Genomic DNA, 19,083 nt, shown 5'->3' on the forward strand with positions numbered 1-19,083 from the left:
ATCAGTGGTAGATAAAATCTACCCCTTTTAAAAAACACCTTGGAAATCACTTTCACACTTGCAGGTGTCCTTAAGAAGCCTGCTAAGGTAAAGCATTTGGTGGGGAGTGTTATAAGGAACCCTGTTCACTTTAGGGGCTGGAATAGAGAAATAGAGAATGATTTATCATTCTACTACCAGTTTTGGAAGCAATGTATTCTAAAATGACTTAAAACATTCAAGTGTGTCTTTTGGAGTAGCAATATCAAACCGGTAAGCAACAAGAGCAATCCACTCACAATTTAAAACAAATGCCAAACCACTGAGCCTTGGAATTCATTTTAAGGTATTGCCCATGTATGACCGTTGCTTCCATCATCTCTTCATATACCATGTTTAACTCTATTGTCCCATAGAGCTAAGTGGCTGTAGGTTTATTTGTTTGGAACTTACTGGTGATTCAGATATTGCTGCAACCTTCAAAGAATTCTTGATGGAGCTGAGTTCCCACATGTGTAAGTTTACGATGTGCATGCCACAGCATCCCCTCGTGATCTTGTACAGGTTTTTAAGCACAGCTTTCCGGAGAAGGATGTACACCCAGGGATCTAAAATCTGATTCCATGTTGCCATTCGGAGAGCGAAAAGTATTGTTTCACAGGTGTCCATTGAACGACTCTCATTTATCCCTATTCTGGCCATTGTCACCTGAAAATGGAACATTTTAAAATTATGCATCAGAAAAATACAACAAGACAGCATGTGTATGAGTGAAACTGTTTCAATATCATCTCTAATCTGCACACCTTCACAGCATCAATACTTCTCAGTTGCAAAGTAAATACTTTCAGGCATGTAACATTTAAAATCCTAGAAACGCTCTAAAATTTTACATAGAGGTCCATGCGTCTCTGCTGAATGACTTCTGCTGAACCTTGAGCAGAGGAAAGCAACCAGCCAGAGAATACCCTCCAAAACCAGACTGAATCAAGTAAGGAATAAAAACTCATCCAGAATTTGAGCTAACAAAGCATGCCAAGACTGTTCCAGGGATGATTTTTTTTCAAGGATAGAGGCCACTGGTAGATCAGAACACTTTTAAGGAGGTATTTACTTTTTCACATTTTCCAAATAAAAGTCTGCATAAAAAATATAGCACCTTGATTTCATCAAGAAGATTTTAAGCTTCAACAGAACATGATTTATTGACACCAGAGGGTTTAGAGGTTTCTAGGAAAATTTAAGCCATGGTGACAAAGGCCACTGACACCCCTCCTCTTGCCAATAGAGACACAGAGGGTTTCATTCACCTATGCAGGTGCTGCATATGGACAGACCTCTACCAGCAACAACACTGCCCAAGCCAATAGTTTCACATGGGTGAAGGCATTAGTCTTCCAGTCCAGCTCAGCAGGACCGCTTCTGCCAGAGGATACCTGTTGCTCACCAGCCTGGGCTGCAGCTCTAAGGATGCCATTGCATCTTCCACAGCCAGGAGGAAATGGCCCGCCTTTTGTAAGCAGGGTCTCAACCTTAGTTAATTAGTTAATTACATTCAGTTTCAATTCAAGCCAGCTGGGTAATAATAATTGGATGCCACAGATACTCAAGAGCTACACCAGCCCATCAAGTCATGACTGACATCCCTGCTTTGCCGAGCTGCAACCCAGGCTTTGAGACAGCATCCCCAGGGGCACACAGGCTGCTGGGGCTCCTGCCTTCTGCCAGCCTTCTGCCACTGAGCTTTTGTAACCTGAGTTCCTGTGTGAAGAAAGCCTGACTCTGCAAAGCCAGGAATCTGCCAGAGGACAGTAAATTATTTCTCTCTATTATTAATGTTAAAAGCACATGAAGACTTTTTTGGTAGAAAGATGAAACACTGTAAGGTTTTCAGTTCCAAAGCCTTTAAAGTGATACAGTTACCTCACTAAGAAACAGGATGCTATGGGTACACTGATTTATTGGGTGGTGAGACATCAGGTCAGTCTGTCCGAGTGCAGAGGGTTGTATTTTCATAAAGATACATTGTAAGGAAAAAAAAATAATAAAAACGACCCTACAACCTAAAAAATAATACTAAATCGAGAAAACTACTGCTCAAGATTCCATCAAACCTATTTTACTCCTTTTAAAATGCTTCTCCGTATTCCTGGGCCCTACCTATAGCTTGCAAGTCACCACATCTGAGTATAAACTTGAGTGGAACAGAGTGAATGCGTAAAAGGAGACTGTACTTGCTTGATTAAGTATCTGATCAAGTGTTTCTGTACGGACATCTATGGGAGCCACGAAGAGAGCCCCTAGGAACATTCCTAAGGAAGCTGGTAAGACTGACAGAAGCACAGCTGGGAACCAGTGCGAGGAGGAGGAGGAATGTCTGAGCACTGGGCCAACACAAATACTTCCAAGTCAGTTCTCTGAATCTGCTTTTCACCCCACAACTGTTGTGCACATTCCACTCTGACATCAGCAGCCCACCCAAACTTGGACAACTCCTTTGGCTTCTGCACGGGATGCTTTTTCAGGACAGTCCTACATTTTATTTATTAAATGTCCAACACCACAAGCCAAACTCAGAGAGAGAACTCCTTACTCATGCAAGTAGGACTGGGCAGTGGATGACAGCACAACAGAGCTCATAGACCAATGTCCTTCTCCAACATATCCTATGTTTAACTTAATAGAGATACACAGCTTCCCAATCTGCTTCTGGAGGTGCTTCAAAATTTGATTTGTTGTTCTTCTCTCACATTCTGCAAAGCTAATAAATGCCAAATCCAATGGATTTCCTGCCCAGAAGAGGAGGCAGCAGATGTTGCCACGCAGAAAAAGTAGCGCCATACAGACTTTGTAAAACTGTATTATTTTCTCACATTATCTAGCAAACTTGTGAGATTCCTTTCCATTTAGTAGTAATCACCTCTAAGTGAATCCTTTCGTTTGCTGTTCAACTTCCTGGATCAACATAAAGTACCTCTGGTTTGATTACAGATTTACATAAAGTAAATTAGGACAACAAGGAAATCTGATACATAATTTTATGGATTCTGATACTCAGAGAAGCTTCATCCAGAACAATTAAGTTGCCTCTTCTGAATACTGGATATTAAAAAAAATAATATATCTGAACTCACAAGTAGCAAGTACAGCTTATGTACATAGCAAAATGTTTAAGCAACTCAGTTGTGAATCTCTGCATTGGAAATAATAAGATAAAATCTAGATTATCCACAAATTCTGTTTCATAAAATAAGAATTATCTAGCCATATTATTCATATTACACTTAGGAGTGTTATACTGAAATAATAAAAAAAAAAAAATCATTTCTTGTATCACTAAAACCAATGTAAAACAAACTTTTTGAAGTTCTAAAAGGCTGAGATTTCTGCATAGGCCTGGACTAAGACAGAGAATCTCAGTTCAAACCCAAACATGAGAGATTCCTAAGCATTTTTATTCTAAAATACTTGTGGCAGAGCAGCGGTAGTGACGGACATGTCACCATCACATTGTCTCTGGGTATGAAGTGAAATAGCTTCTCACTCCTCCATAGAGCCTGCACTGCTTTGGGAGCTCTTCCACGTCTCTGAGGGAAGAAAACTACAGACAACTGAAGCCAACTGCATGCAAAGAGAGGGAAAAGAGGAGACCATGTCCTGGCTGCTGGAGCCTTTCTAAAAAGTCATCTGATGATTTTGAGAAGACCCTAAACTCCAGCTGAATAGAGGTAGAATGGAGCAAGGTCAATATAAATTATTATTTCTATAATGTTTTCATTTAAATTTTTTATTTACATTTAAATTATTAAAATACTCTTCCACAGTCCTTTTGAAATCATAAACTATAAAAATACGTAAGACACTACCAGCTGTTTAATAGAGGATTTCACTGAAAGGACACTTCTTTTCTTCTTATTTGACTAATATTGTTCAACAACTACTTCAAAGTCAAGAAACCAATTCAAAGACTGACTTTTTTTTCTCTTTTCATGTAGGTCCATCAGGTTAGTACGACGAAGGAATTCGGTTCTCTGTAGCCATCAGTATACAAGTGGGGAAGCAGGAAGAGGCAACAGGATTGCATCATATCTGGTTGCCTTTGATCTCTACAACTGAATTTAATATTAATGCAGATTCAGCAGTATGACTCAAAAAAATAACACCCAGCTGGTAAATAATAAATGTAATTCATGACATTTTCTAATATATTTAGAAAAGTAAAATCCAAGTAGCACTTTGCTGTGTTATACAATGTTTATATTGACACAGCTGTAGTATGTCTCTCTGGTTTGCAAAACAATGAAAGTATTGCATGACGTAACCAATGCAGTTCAAACTTTCTTTAGGAAAGTATAAAAGTGTAACTGTAAAAATTACTTTTTAAACTAAAGCTGTGTGCTTGTAAGATACAAAGTTACTCTGACTCATATTAGTCCTTGTTGGTTTAAGGAAAGATCTGAGAATTCCCTGTCTCTGAAAATAAATACAAAGAAACCAAATTTGTGTCAAGCAAAACCTTCGCCATCCTTTTTGCCCAATTTTAGGCTTCACTAAAACCAAAGCTCACTTTGCAAGATCCAGAGTCTGATGGAAAAGCTTTAAAAACGTTTTGAAATTGCTGACTCCTACAATTTTGCATCTAACAGATAACAGCAGAGAATTGCCATTTCCCTTAGGAACAAAGCTCAGTGCAACACACTGAAAAAAAACTGCTCCAAAGCTTCATGCCACTCTCCAAATATAAACAACATGTCTTTAATTTCCCTTCCAATTGGATCTCAATTATATGAGAACAACTAATAAGCTAAATGGCAGTGCTGCTTAGTCACATTCCTGTTAGTACTCAAGGACAGCCAGTCAAAACAAGAAGCAGACTTTACAGCTTGCTAGGAAATAAGGCAAACCCTAATACTGCTTCGATGCATTTCAGCACATAGGCTCTAAATCCAGGTTCTATCCTTGACTTCAGGAAACTGGATAAACACCAGTCACCAAAAGAGCAACATGGAAAGCAGAGCAGACAGGCCAATTTCTTTATGTGCAAACAAATATCAGAAATTCTCTTCCTCTGTAGCTCAGCCTTCAGGCTCCATTTCCCAGCGGGAACCTTGCAGACCCTCCCAAACCTCTTCCTCTTCCTTTGGATTGCATTACAATCAGTTCTGAGAATTTCCATTAATGGAAGAATGTCCGTGTTTTTTTTCTGTATTTGAGGAGTACTTATATTTTGTCACTGATGTCTATGCTGAACCCAGAGGTGCATATCTCCCTTCTCCTAAACCACACAGGACTCAAGACGGTATTCTACTGACTATGTCCCACTGCATAGAAACAAAGAATAAAGAATTATTTTGAATTTCCAAAAGTTTTTGGAACTTCTATTGTTCATACGTGCTACAAAGAAGTTGCAGTCTGCTATAGGCAAGAGCTGAGTAGAAGATGCTGCTTTGTAGTATTCTATAAACACAGATTTTAAGAAAAAATATGCAAGAGAGAGAGAGAAAAATCAAAATGTATCTATCTTTACATTTTATGTACCACTTTATATCTTTTAAGAACAGTCATTAGAAAAGAAACACTGACAGCAAATTGCTTATATCATTGCTATACAGACATTGCAGTATATAAAACAAGCATTTGTTGCAATAAAGTTGAGTATATTACATTTTATTTTTTATTTGATTCTATATAAATCAGTTTAAAAGCAAGGGCTTCCAAGAAAAAAATGTAGCTAACCATTTCTGCAATCAAAATGTTAGTACACACACTGTACTACTTATGCCACATAATGCTTTTTATGTTATAGATCTGCAACACGTTTTCTCCTAATGTTTTCCTTTCTCTTTCTAAGGGAAAAACATGAACTATATCTACAGTTTCTATATACCAGATGATCATTTGGCCTATCAAGTAGATTTTAAGAAAACATAGTAATTTTATTTAAAAAAAAAAAAAAAAAGGGTGTTTAAAAAGGAATTGGAGGAGACAAAATGCACTAGCAAGTTTTCCTCCACGTTAAGGTCCAGAGGGTACTTTTAAGGGGATATGTGTAAAGTTTTGCAGGATCAGCTCTTGACAAGTAGCAGCAAAATAAGGCAGTCTCCTGTTTCTCTCATGTACACTTCTGTAAAAAAATAATAATGCCACTAAAAATTAACAGTGGATCTACTGGCTAAATATTCAGTTGGGGAAATATCTGTGTCTACCTCCTGAAACCAATTTTTAGTCCAAACCAAGTAAATCAAGGATGGCAACTACTACCTGCCATGATATGCATCCATAAACATGCGATTCTACTTACCCTGTTAAAGGCAGTTAGTCTGAGAAAAAATTTCCCCTCTCAGGGTCACAGTCTCTCTTGGGGAACACAGAACCCAAATGAGAAATAGAGAGAAAAGATTGTGATGGCCAAAGGTAGCTGACGTTGCAAAAAAAGTTTTGTAGAAGTTTATTTAGCCTCCATGTGCTCCGTATTTACCCTCCTTAAAACAGAGCTGCGTAAACCTTTTGGAAGCATTGTAAAGCTAAAGGCACTCAGAGTTCAGAGGTGTTCCCAAAGCACTACTACTGTGATAAAAGTCAAAAAGCACAGAGAAAAGAGGAAGACACGACATTTTATACGAAGCAAATGAAAGACGTTTCTCCTATTCCTTTCTCAGACACAGCTGATTCCGTGACCAGGCAATTTCTCACAGCCGATGCTGCTGCCTCATGAAAACGGGACCATTCAGGATACACGCGCCTTTTCTCCTGTGCCTGGAAACAGCACGTGCAGACACCCCTCCAAATTGGCAGGGCAGACCTCACATCAACCGAACGCCAAAGAAAGGACTGCAGTACAGCAGCACATACCCAACACCGCAGCCATGACATTCCGTGAAGGCTCTGCGGGTGAGGTCTGCAGAGGACTCGAAGCCTATTGCACTCCATTGCTTTGCCATTAAAGTGTAGCATCTTCATCGTCTGTGTTTTTTACAGCTTTATGCAAAATATTTATCTATGGCAATGTGCTTTCAGAACAAACATGTAGAAACATCATTTGAAATAGGATTTTTTCTGTATAGAAGAATTTGTCAAATTTGCTAAAAAAAAAAATAATTTAGAGTGTCATGACATTATACTGAGTATTAAAATTTTATTATCTGCCTTTGGCATTATCACAATCTATGTAAGGCAGGAATGCAATTATGAAGTAAGCCTCACAGAGAAGAGGATTTCTTTGTGTGCATAAACTTACAAACATTAACTGAAAGTGAAGTTTTTCTGTCAACTTTCCCATTAGATGCTTCCTATTTGTATCTGGTTTGCAGTAACATAAATTCAGGATGGACTTGAATGAAGCATTCCAGGTCACCTCTCTTTGTTTCTCTGAAAGAATACAGATATCTCTGTCTTGGATTGGCAGCCTTTTTTCCTTCTTTCCTTTCCACCTCTCAAAATTAGAAATACTTTGGTGCAACTAGCAATATAATTACTCTCACAGCCTAATTGATCAAGTCACTTGAAAGGAAAGCAGAACAGATACGGACAGAGAAGAGTTTAGTGCTGAAAACAGTAGACTACTCATTTCATAATGAAAAGACACAGTGTCTGTATCAAAGTCAAATAAACATGCTGTTTCCTGAGCTACATGTCTTAGAGCTACAAGAAAGCCTGCTTCCATAGAGTGAGGAATATATTGCTGCCTAACACAAGGCCTATAACAAAAATCTCTTGTACAAAAAAATTAATTTTACAGATAAAATTAAAATATTCTTTACCCAGAAATGCTGAGAGAAATTTTACAGGACGTACTGGGACCAGAAAACAATATGGTATTTCTAATACTGAGTAATAAGGATCATCCTGAGAAAAACAATCAAATCAAATAAGTATTTACAGACTACATGTGTAAGTATTTAAGGTCAGGATCCATTCATTCTTCCTTTAGGAGCAGTTGGGTAAAATTTCAAACCTGGAAATGTCCTATTACTTTTTTTTTTATTGCTTTGCTTTTTTAGGTTTTCAAACTCATTTGGAAAACAATCACATTTTTATTGGTTAAACAAATATTCTCACTGATTTAGGAATAACAGAACTTCTCTCGCTGATATCCTACAAATATCCAAACAAAGAATGACAAATAACACATAATACTGAGGAAGAAGAGAAGAACTGTCTGAATACAGAAGGAAAAAAAAAAAAAAAAGGCAAATACATGGACAACCTGAAGGAAAAAGGAGCTTCAAAAGTCTAAAATTATAGAATGAATTCTGCATTTAATTACCGTTATGCACAAGATCAAATCAATAGCTTAGAAGTGAACTGTCTTTTCAAACATCACCACATTCATGCTGCTTTATTACTAAAGTCATCCTCCACAGTATTTACATGCCTGAGGAAAGATACTATATAGATTCAGCAACCAGAGGCAAATCTTCCACTTACATCTTTGAGAGTAAGAAAATTTTCTTCTATAGAGAATGCAGGATCTGTCAGTTCTTACCCAGCTATTTTTTTAATTGCAACATACACAATGGAGGAAAACGAAAACTTTTTAAAGACTGATTGGAGTCATAGTCACCTAATGACTCGGTGCGCAGTATTTGCAAATCTGGCAAGAGGTAAAAGAAGATGTGATATGTTCCTTTCATGTTATTTTTTAAAAAAATCATCTTTATTAAAGTGACTTATTCTACATATCATTCTGGAGAAGTACACTAAGAAGCTATGAATGGATCAGCTGTAAATCCTAAAACAAATTGCTATCACTCACGCAGATCCTCACCTCCCTTCCCACCTCACCTTTTGTTTTAACATTGTTCCACGCAGTGAGGTAGAGGGGAACACGGTGTGTCCCCCAGCACCAGAGTCTTCCTCTCCACATCCTCATGTCCTGACGTTGGTCGCGACATGAGTGATGAGGTTTCTCATGGGCAGACTCACTACATTTTTCACATGCTCCCTCACTCCCATAATTTGGGGCAGCCGTGCAGCCCAGGCACAGCCAACGTACACAGGGTCCGAGCCACCCAGGGCAGCTGCCAGCACACACGTCCACGACAGCGCAAGCAGAGGACTGGCTGGAGATGAGTCATTAACTTCCATTTCCCCAATGACAAAGTAACCTTTGGTTTCTGTGAGTTTAGTATTAAGGTCTAACTGTCTTAAAAACCTCAGTTCAGGACATCCCTCACACACAGGCTCATCTTCAGCCTTCTTCAGGAAACCGTGCAGAAACACAACTCCGATGTCATTCAAACACACCTTTTGGCACGCATCTCTGAATGAGGTCCTCACATGACTCATTAAAAAGAGGAGCTAAAAGTAAGCTCATGAGGTGCTCTCCACTCCCTGCTCTGCCTGGAGCCGGTAAGAGCAATCCTTCAGCAGGAGACAGGTATACATTGCCTACAAAACCGATCAGGTTCGTTCAGCCGCTCAGCAATTTCGCCTCATCCGATATGAGAACGAATCTGAAAGAATGAGTCACACTTACTAAAACTTCACCGTAACTCCTGGTGTAAACCTTTTCTGCAACGTTCCGCTACCTGACTGTTAGCATTTTTGTACACACACAGAGCCCACGACGGGACCATGCTCCTGTTCATGCACGCAATAAACAGGCACCTTCCTTCCTCATGGAGCTTGTAACCCAAGTAACCAGCTGCAATTCAGCAATTTCTGAATATTTAAATGTGAAAATTAAGCCTTAAAAGCACACAAAATAAAAATTATTGCTCTGCTTTAAAGCTAAACAGCATATTTCCCAGAAAAGGATCCAAATAATGTGAGCTCTCAGACATGAACTGATTCTACACTGCTATTAAGACAAATAACTGTTGCTAGAAACGTTTATAAACACCATGGGAAACTTAAGATCATGAATTAGCACCATAATAACATAATAAATATCTCACAGAACATACAAACATGTATCACACACTGATGTCTGCGATGTTAAACCTGGTGAGGATGGAGGAGTTTCTGCAGTTGTTCCATGTGAGTGTATTTGTCCCAGAGACTTTTCAGCAACAAGTTTAATACCATTTAAAGACTTCAGATAGTCAGGAAAAAGAGCTTTCCTAAAATAACCATCCAAAAATGGTTATGCCGTGTATGACATTTTCCAAAAATGGCTATGCAGTGTATGATATTTTCAAGCAAGAAAGGCCTGAATAAGTGTAATATCTAGGAATTAGAAAGAATCCACTTTTATCAAACAAAACTGGAATGTATATCAAATTGGCTTCAAGCACAGAATCCAAAAACTTCATCACCTGAATAAACAAGGGGAGATTTTGAATAGAAATTTATCCAGCCGAAGTTTTCAGAATTTGATTTTTTGAGATGACACCTTCAAAATAAAAAAAAAAAAAATTTCCATGAAAGTCATTAACATCTATTTGGAATGAAATATTGTGCTGGAATTTACAGATCCTTATGGTTTAATTCTGTATATATAACACAAATTTAAAGATTGAGTGGCAAGCATTTTTGAAAGAAAAACAGGACTGGGTTGTTTTGGAAATGCAATGTTCTCACATGACTGGAAACCTGCTTTCCCTACTTTTTCTCTCCAAAACAAACCAACCTCGTTGCATTCTGATGGCACTGTATTTTCAGAGAAAGGCTTTACGTAAGTTTTTCCAAACAGCACAAGTAAACATAGATAACAAAAACTAAAATTATGCTTCCCCAAAAGCCTCTGTTAATCTCAGCTCTTCTTCTTTCCCTGGTTCCTGTCACTAGGGTAAGACAATATGCTGACCACTGTCCATTTCTTCTCCAGAACTTCTTTCCTGTTGAGAGAGTATCTATATCAGCTGCTAAATGCCATGACTTCTGTAGAGGGAGATAAGCACTTGAATCACAAATATAGCCACAATTAACATAGAGTTTCTAAGCACTCTATGATAAACTACAGCCTGGCCCACACTTAAAAACATGTTTTTTTAAATGATTCATATTTCTCAGAAGGGCTAAGGCCTGTACGAGCTCTACAAACTGTAAAAGTTGAAAATAGGAACAGACAATTCTGAACACTGAAACAGTACCTTTGAAATTCAGTATCATTTTAGGTGGGTACACTCTAAAATGATATTCATTCTATTTCTCATCTAACCTGGTGGAAATTTGCCACCTATGCCTCTTAAGAATCCAAAATAAAAGAAAGATCTCTAAAATCAATACCAAAAAAAAGGCATGAACATCTATCCAAGGGTTTCTAGTATCACAAAAACACATCTGAATAAATGGATGGAATTTTTAAATGCATTGTATTAAACTTTGTTATTCTTTCTCTGCAAACACCTACAATTTCTTTCCATAGAGTATTTTCATGGTGACATACAAAAGCACACTCAAACTGTCTGAGTTGCTGCTTAAACCTTATTCCATAGGAAACTCAACTAAAAAGACACATGTCTTGAGACTATCAAAAACTTCAATCAAAATGAGCATTCTCTTTCATCTTAACCCCTAAAATCAGCTATTTGTTCCAAAAATCTCTTTTGGCTCACAATATTAGCAATGACACTAACATTTCTGCAATTTAACCTTGAGTATTAGAAGCTCATTCAGAAGACCTCAAGCAAGAATAGTAATTGAATTTGCACAGTGTTAACAGATATATTGAGAAACTCAGCAAGCAATTAAAAGACCACAATATGAGGGAGAGCGAGAGCCCTTTTCCTAATGTAGCTTGAAAGACAAGCAAACTCATAGGAAATTTTTTTTATTTTTTAATTTCCAGAGGAACTCAGGGAGCAGCTCAGTTGCTCCTAATCTGACCTCTTCTGACACAGCAAAGCCTGGAAGAGAAATAACAACCTCCAGTTGACAACAACCACTACTGTATCGATGCTTTGGAATAGAGATAAAGATCTACTAAGATCTTTTTTTTTTTTTTTTTTGCTAGCAAAAACCTTTCCTCCTTTTCCTGTGAAACTGGTTCATTCACTAAAACTGTTGTGGCAGAAGTGGGCTCCTGCGATGGACTTGCACCCAGCCCAAGAAATGCAACAACAATTCCAAGGGGTATTGCCACAGAGGTCCCACAGCAGGTCACGTCTCCTGTGGCCATCAGCCTGCTGCAAACAAGGAGTCAAGCGGAGCCCAGACCCAACTCCTACCACATCTTCTTTACTCTGACAACACATCCTGTCTTTGTATGGGGTGAACAGGCAACAGTTCTAGCAAAATATGACAAGAATTCAATGACAAAAGGCAGCACAAACATAGTAATTATCATTGATTATCTTCTAAAAAATCTTTTACAATAGCATTCAAAGCTGCAAGGTTGGCGAAACATGTTAAGAGTTTCTCCTTCAGTCTTCAGAAACAGATGCTTGGAAATTTGGAAAAATGCCTGGAAAGCCTAATTTATTCTTTTTCAAAAGAAAAGATCACTCTTCTTACTGACGGTGCCTATGCAGGCACCAGGAGCTCACAGAGGATGCACTTTGGCTAACAACTAGTAGTTTGCCAGTGGGTCTGTAAAAGCAGACGCTTCAGCAGAGCAGCCACCCCTGAGATCTGGGCTGGCGGTACTGTACATGGCGACAAAGGTCTCACTGGCAAAGCGTGGACCTGCATCTTGGGACATCTTGTGTCTGCTTCTCCTCAGCTGCATTTTTCAATTATGAACATCATCAGCCAGAGAGCACAAGAGAAGGGACAAATTTTAAAGTAACTATTTTGTTGTAGGGACAGCACAACCAACAATATTTGAAGGCATACAAACAACATCAATAAAGCGATGAGCTCATATAAATGATGCCCATTGCACATATAAGCATAAGGTAGTATAAAAGATATTTAAACTGCCAGCTTGTTAAAGAATACAGAAAACAGGAACGGAGGGAGATACTTCAAGGGTAACAGGGATATTAATTAACTCCTGGCAAAGTGTCACTGTGCAAGTATATACATGACTACACATACAGAAATACTAAAATGAGAGGCACAGAGGGACTGTCTCGTACAAGAAAGTACCTTATACTGTATTCAACTACATGGCCTAGAACTTAGTTAGTGTAAAACCCGCAACCCGCTGACCTCCTTCAGCACATACCAACCATAAGCCTGTCTCAGCACCCGAAATACCTGGTGGAGCACCCAGAGTGAGGTGGGCCGGGGTAAAGGTATTGCACTGAGAGCACCCCCGTTAGCACTGCACTGTCCTTCTTGCCACCTCTAGCAACGTATTCACTGAGGACCACTCAGGCCAGCTCTGGGAGCTTCTAGGTTGGAGTGATTCAGCAAACTGTAAGCTAAATGCAGCCCCAGGTGCACCAAAACCAACCATCAAGCCCCATTGCATGAGACAGTCAGGAGACAAGCAGTCAGAACAAGTTCAGAGGGATGCAATTAGCATAACAAATTTGAAAGAGAAGACGTGACTCAAGAAGAGACTGCTAGAAATTAATCTAGGCAGTAAAAAAAGCAACTGAATAAGAAATGATTTAATCATATGAAATAAATAGCTGTGTTCTTTTAGAAAAAAAAAAACACAACACAAAACAAACAAACAGAAGGAGCGGCTATTTTCCACAGTAGAGGGGAGGTAAAACTGGAATGAAAGTCATCAGATAACTTCATGGAAAAAAGATCTTAACAAGAATAATTTAAATGTAGAAGTATTTTTCTCAGGCTATGTTCCGCACATGAAAAAGATTAGACATTTCTCAATATCATAATATGTTCCCATAGACAAATTCACTCTGAAATAAACCCCTCCTGTCCATAGTTACAGGGAGTTCACTTTGCTACTCCAAAACCAAAATTTAAAGTATGTTTATCCCTTGAGCCCCACAGAATTTAACGTACTGAAGTCAGAATTTGCTCATACGAACATATCTCCAAAACTAAGGTCTTTTCATGACAGGCCAGACGTCAAGTCACAGCCAAAAACCAGCTTTATGTAACAATCTATTTCATCAGAGAGGCTTGTCACAAAATGCTCCAGCCTAACTATTTGCTTTGGGAATCCAAACCCTAGGGAACAAAATTTATCCAACAAAATTCACATATTCCTAGCAAAAGGCTAAAACTCTGGCAAGGATGAAAAAAAGATGACTAACTACATAGAGAAGTTGATGTTACTATCTTCAGAATATATTTTCCTGGAATTACCCATCACAAAGCAAAATTATTTGGACTGTCAGAACAAACGTGCCTCTGTAAATCATTGACTACATAGACTATCTGAAAACTCATGAATTTCACTTGTTGCTTTTTTTGTCAATTCCCTCCGGCTCTCAACTCTTCAAAAGGAGATAAATGTTTCCCCATAAAGGAAGAAGCAGGGAGTTTCCCTTATTTTGGTAGTCCATTAAGGAAAGATTCCCACATAACAGCAGAAAACTTGAAAAAGCTGTTCATTTTTTAGGAACATTTGAGATGGATCTTCAGGAAAAAAATCAGAAAGAAGAAAAGAAATCAGAAGGAAGACCCTGTCCAACAGCCCCAGATAGAGCTCCACAGGAGCCATGCCATGGGCTCTGCTTCTGAAAAATGCTCCAGATCTCCAGGAGTCTTAAAATAGAAGTGATGACTGATTATAATATTATATATTATTATATATAATATTAGATGTTATATATATATACACATACACACAGATATATAAAGGCACCAAAACAAGTTAACTACCACTGGGCAGATGCAGAAGACAAGTTCAGTTCCACACTAGATACCATAAAGGACAACCCAGGATCTGGTGCCTCTAATATCATCTACAAGTGATATTAGCACAGGACAGTGACTCAATATACAACTCCACTTGGAAAAAAAAAAAAAATCTAATAGCAAAGTAAATATGTAGTTGGGTTACAGTACGGGATAGAGTTGATTTTGGTAGCCGTGCACGTATCACAACTGACATAACACCCGACTAGATTAAAAACAGAAGAAAAATAAACAAAGCAAACTCCCTATCAGATGGAGAATCACACCAAATAAACGCAGATGCTTGTATCTGCAAACCACATGCGGCATAAACCGCATCACCTTCCTCCTCTTTCTCTTCCAAAGGTCTGTTTGGTTTCTGATCACTCTGGTATACAGAGAGGCAATTCACTCTCACGTAACTTTTTGTTCTGTATGTTCTTTGAGATGGGTAAAATTCACAATTCAAAGACTGACACTGAATCCTAGATTTCGCTTTGGGAAAAACAAGCAAATGAATACAAAATAAGCATGTATTTAGCTACTTTGTCGAATAATTTCACCTATGAACACCTGCTCAATATTTATTTCAAGAAATACTTATTTTGGTATGTGCTGATTAAATTACAGAATCTAAATGATTAATTTCAAAGATTAAAAGTCCTGAGAGGTTTCAGATAAATCAGACGAGTAGACTTGAACCAGCAACTCAGTACAAATCATACGCCTTGATAAACCCGGGAACTCTTCATTGTAGCACTTTTAGCAGTATGTTCCTGGCAAAGCTTTATTCCACTGCATCTGTGTGCTCCACTGCAGTCCAATAAAGCTTGATAAATTAACGCTCTGCTTATAATTCTCTTTGTATTCAGTGAACTGAATGCTATCAAAATAAAAAATTAGTAATTCAGACAATTAACTTTGATGTCAACTCTGATCCTTATTAGGATTAGAGCTATTAAAGAGAGCTATATTAGAGCTATTGCTAAGAAAGGTAACACCTACCAAGGAACCTGTCTCGTTGTATTTCCCAGACTATCGCACCTAAAACACTAATTATTGACTTCCTTCAAACTTTGTTTCAAGAACTAAATCCTACCTTACGTAACATTTGGGGGTTTTAAACTTCTCATTTCTAACATAAATTTGTCCATATTGCAGAACTATTTTCCATACTACCAGGCTAATTTTGGTGGTAATTTGGCTAATCTCATTTCAAAAGAGATTTCAGAAGGAAAGCATTGTGACCCCAGAACACACAGAGAGCACTGGCAGATTTGCACCCACTGAACCAGAACTGCTTCTGTATCACCTCCCTTCGCAACACATTCCCCAAAACTACCAAGTGCAAAATAAACCAATTTCACTGGTCTCTGAAAAAAATTTTTGCAGCTGGAATAATAATTCATTGTCGACTAAAACTTAGATGAAGTAAAATACTTGAACAAAAGTAGTGTTGTGATTTCATTAAAGATTGACAAGATATTAAAAATATTTTTATAATTAATAAAAAGAGAAGGGCATAATAAAATTACCAACACCGAAAAAAACACCACAGTAGTTACAATTTAGTGTTCCTTCATATATTGAATAAATGAAATATCTCTTTTGAATTGAAAAAGTCTATATTTTTTTTGACACCCAAGGGCTTTTTAAAAATCAAATTACTTCCTACGTATAAGAATCGCTATTTTATCTGAAAATAAATGTCACCAGAGGATAATATACTGTTTTTTCATGAAAATTTAAAACAATTATTTGAGGTCCTTTTCTTGAAAACCATTCTGTGGCTTGCCCCAGTCAAATTTCAGGAGGTGACTGTGTGTCTGGAAGTAACTGGAAGAAAGTTCACTACAAAAGTTTAGTATACTCCTCTGTTGACTTTGTCTATGCTATACACTACAGTCAGGACACTGACAAATACCAACATGAATTTAAACCACGCTGTAGAGCAAGTCCAGAAAATCAATAGAGAAGCAGGGGAAAATTTTGTGCGCGTTGAATAAAAGTGAAAGAGTTTTTGTGCATTTCAGTGACGCAGAGATTTATACCCAGGCTCTCTCCTTGAAGTCTGTGACACCAGATTAATTAAATGCCACCTGCCAGGTATATCTAACTGCTGCAGCTAGGCTACTATCAGCATCTAATGTAGAACTAGTCCAGGTAACTCCATACTATACCATAGGCAGTGAGTAGACGAGATATAGCTGGATCTGATTCAGATCTCAGATTTAAATTTCTATATTTGTAAACTCAATCCGAAATTCCTCATCCGTATCAGAGGAAAACTATGGGACCTTGTTTCTAGAAACAAATGAATATTTCATGTTACGTGTGACAACCTCTCTCACCCTATTAAAATATAAATTTTCTTCAGTCAGGTAGAGTCACAGTTAATATCAGCTTTATAAGGCCATCATACAAGAGGAGCTGTTGAATTCCTTCCCATATAATAATTTTGCTTCCTTTAACCCTGCTTTCTGACAGAGCACACACTGACATGAGCAACACTTACTGCTTCAGAAGAGTCACAGCAGTTACCAGTAAGAGGTCCAAAGTTACAGCCAGGACAGCTGAGAAAGCACAGCAACGGCACAGAGCAGCTTTGCTATCCATCCCTCCACATTACAAACCCAGATTAGTCAGATCTAGACCAAATTTTCGTTTTAACCCACCGCCAACCATGTTTTTTTAACATGACTCTAAAGCAAAGCCTTTAATACTCTGCTAATGGAGTGGAGAATTTTTACATTCTTAGCTGTTATCTTCCATACCACAGTTCACAAGTAGCAGTAAACTGTAACAACAACAACAACGAACAGACCACCATAAATAAAAATTATATTATACAAACTAAACTGACTTGCCACTCCAAGATTTCACTGAATTTTTGGACAAGCTCAATATTTGCTCTGATTTATTCTAGCTACTTTTCTGCTACCACTGTCTGCTTTGCAGCACTGGAAATAAAGCCCTCACAGTCCCTATACATTTTGCTTACTCAATCTATTTTGCTTATGATCAGAAGTGGAGAATAATTACCGGTTTTGTTATATATGCATAGGTACATTCATTATGGGCAATATGCTGTAAAATGAATACATTGAAGAGTGAACGGAGCTGTTATCACAGCTAAAGCACCTTAAAACCTGGAGGTAAAAAAAGTATAAGTTTCATACAGTGAAGCGCATTAAAAATTGGCAAACACATTGGGCTCTTACCAGGAATGGACTCCAGCAAATGCAAGAAACACACATTATAGCCAAGAGCTGAATGATCATTTCAAAATGATGAGATCTGCCTTGTCTTTGTTGACTTTTAAATTTGACTCTTAAGAGGGTAATTCCTGTGACAGCATTGCACAAGAGTGAAATAGCAAGGGCCAGAAACCCAAGGCAAGAAAAAAGTAAGAGATAAAATCTGTCTTCCCAGTCCTCAACATGTTCTGTTTTATAGAAGCACCAGGTCCTCGATGCTTGAATTTGATAGGCTCTAAACCTAAGAATAGGCAGCAAAGCTATAAGAACAGCAAACAGACATACCATAGTCAACATCATTTTCACATGCTTAGAAGTCATTTTTGTAGAGTGAAATATCGGCTTAGTGACTCCAATGCACCGTTCAACAGCCATCACACTGCCCAGGAAGAGTGGGCACAAACCAAAGAAAACCATGCAGATGCCAAAAACGCTGCAAAGAATGTTGGACTGGTTAAATCGAATCCAGTCTTTATCCGATGCATACACAAACACTGCAATGGCTCCATTGATGAGGTGGCCAAAGAGATCTGTGATGACCAAACCACTAGCAAGAAGCAAAAAGGAGGCTTTCGATTTCTGTCTGAATCTCTGATACGCCTTCATGAGAATTGCTATTGCAAGACTGTTGGACAAAATTCCCACTGTCATGAAGATTATTGAAAAGAAAACTGAAATCTTCTTCTCCGTGTGGCAGGTTGTGTTTTTTAAGATTCCAAATCCAGCCAGCCCTGGTGATTTTGAACTGTTCATGGTTAGGAAACAAGAGGCAGCCCTCAAAACATCTCGGCAGTCTTGCAATCAAAAGGCATCTGCAATGTTGAAAACAAATACACACACACTGTAAAAGGCACACCACTGTTCAAATGACATTTGAAGCAGAAATTCCATAATATTAGCCTGTGGTACAAATCTAATTTACTGGTTTTCTGAGTGATATGATATGGCATCACATTTTATGCGCAGCAGTCACAAGAGAAAACAATTATCTGTATGCATTATACAATGCAGATGTAGTGTACAGCATCACTCTAGTCTCAGCGTATATAAGATATACAAAATAAAGTATAAAATAATTAACGTTCATGTATATATAACCAGAGAAACCAAACACAACATAGTGGTGGTTAATCTACATATATAAACAAATGTTTTTTGCAACATGCTCCTAGAATGAAAGTACTTATCAGCCCAACCA

The 19,083-nt window shown here is 38.1% G+C and overlaps 1 protein-coding gene across 1 annotated transcript; it reads right to left on the minus strand.

Moving 5' to 3' along the window:
- Positions 1-381: 381 nt before the first annotated feature.
- On the minus strand, positions 382-18,659 carry PTGFR (prostaglandin F receptor). Its single transcript, XM_009978254.2, has 2 exons — positions 17,850-18,659; positions 382-687 (listed from the first exon to the last, which is right to left on the minus strand). Exons 1-2 carry the CDS (start codon positions 18,636-18,638, stop codon positions 382-384), a joined length of 1,095 nt encoding a protein of 364 aa, XP_009976556.1. The 5' UTR covers positions 18,639-18,659.
- Positions 18,660-19,083: the final 424 nt, after the last annotated feature.

This window comes from Tauraco erythrolophus, chromosome 10 (assembly GCF_009769465.1).
Source record: "Tauraco erythrolophus isolate bTauEry1 chromosome 10, bTauEry1.pri, whole genome shotgun sequence".
NCBI classification, from domain to species: domain Eukaryota; kingdom Metazoa; phylum Chordata; class Aves; order Musophagiformes; family Musophagidae; genus Tauraco; species Tauraco erythrolophus.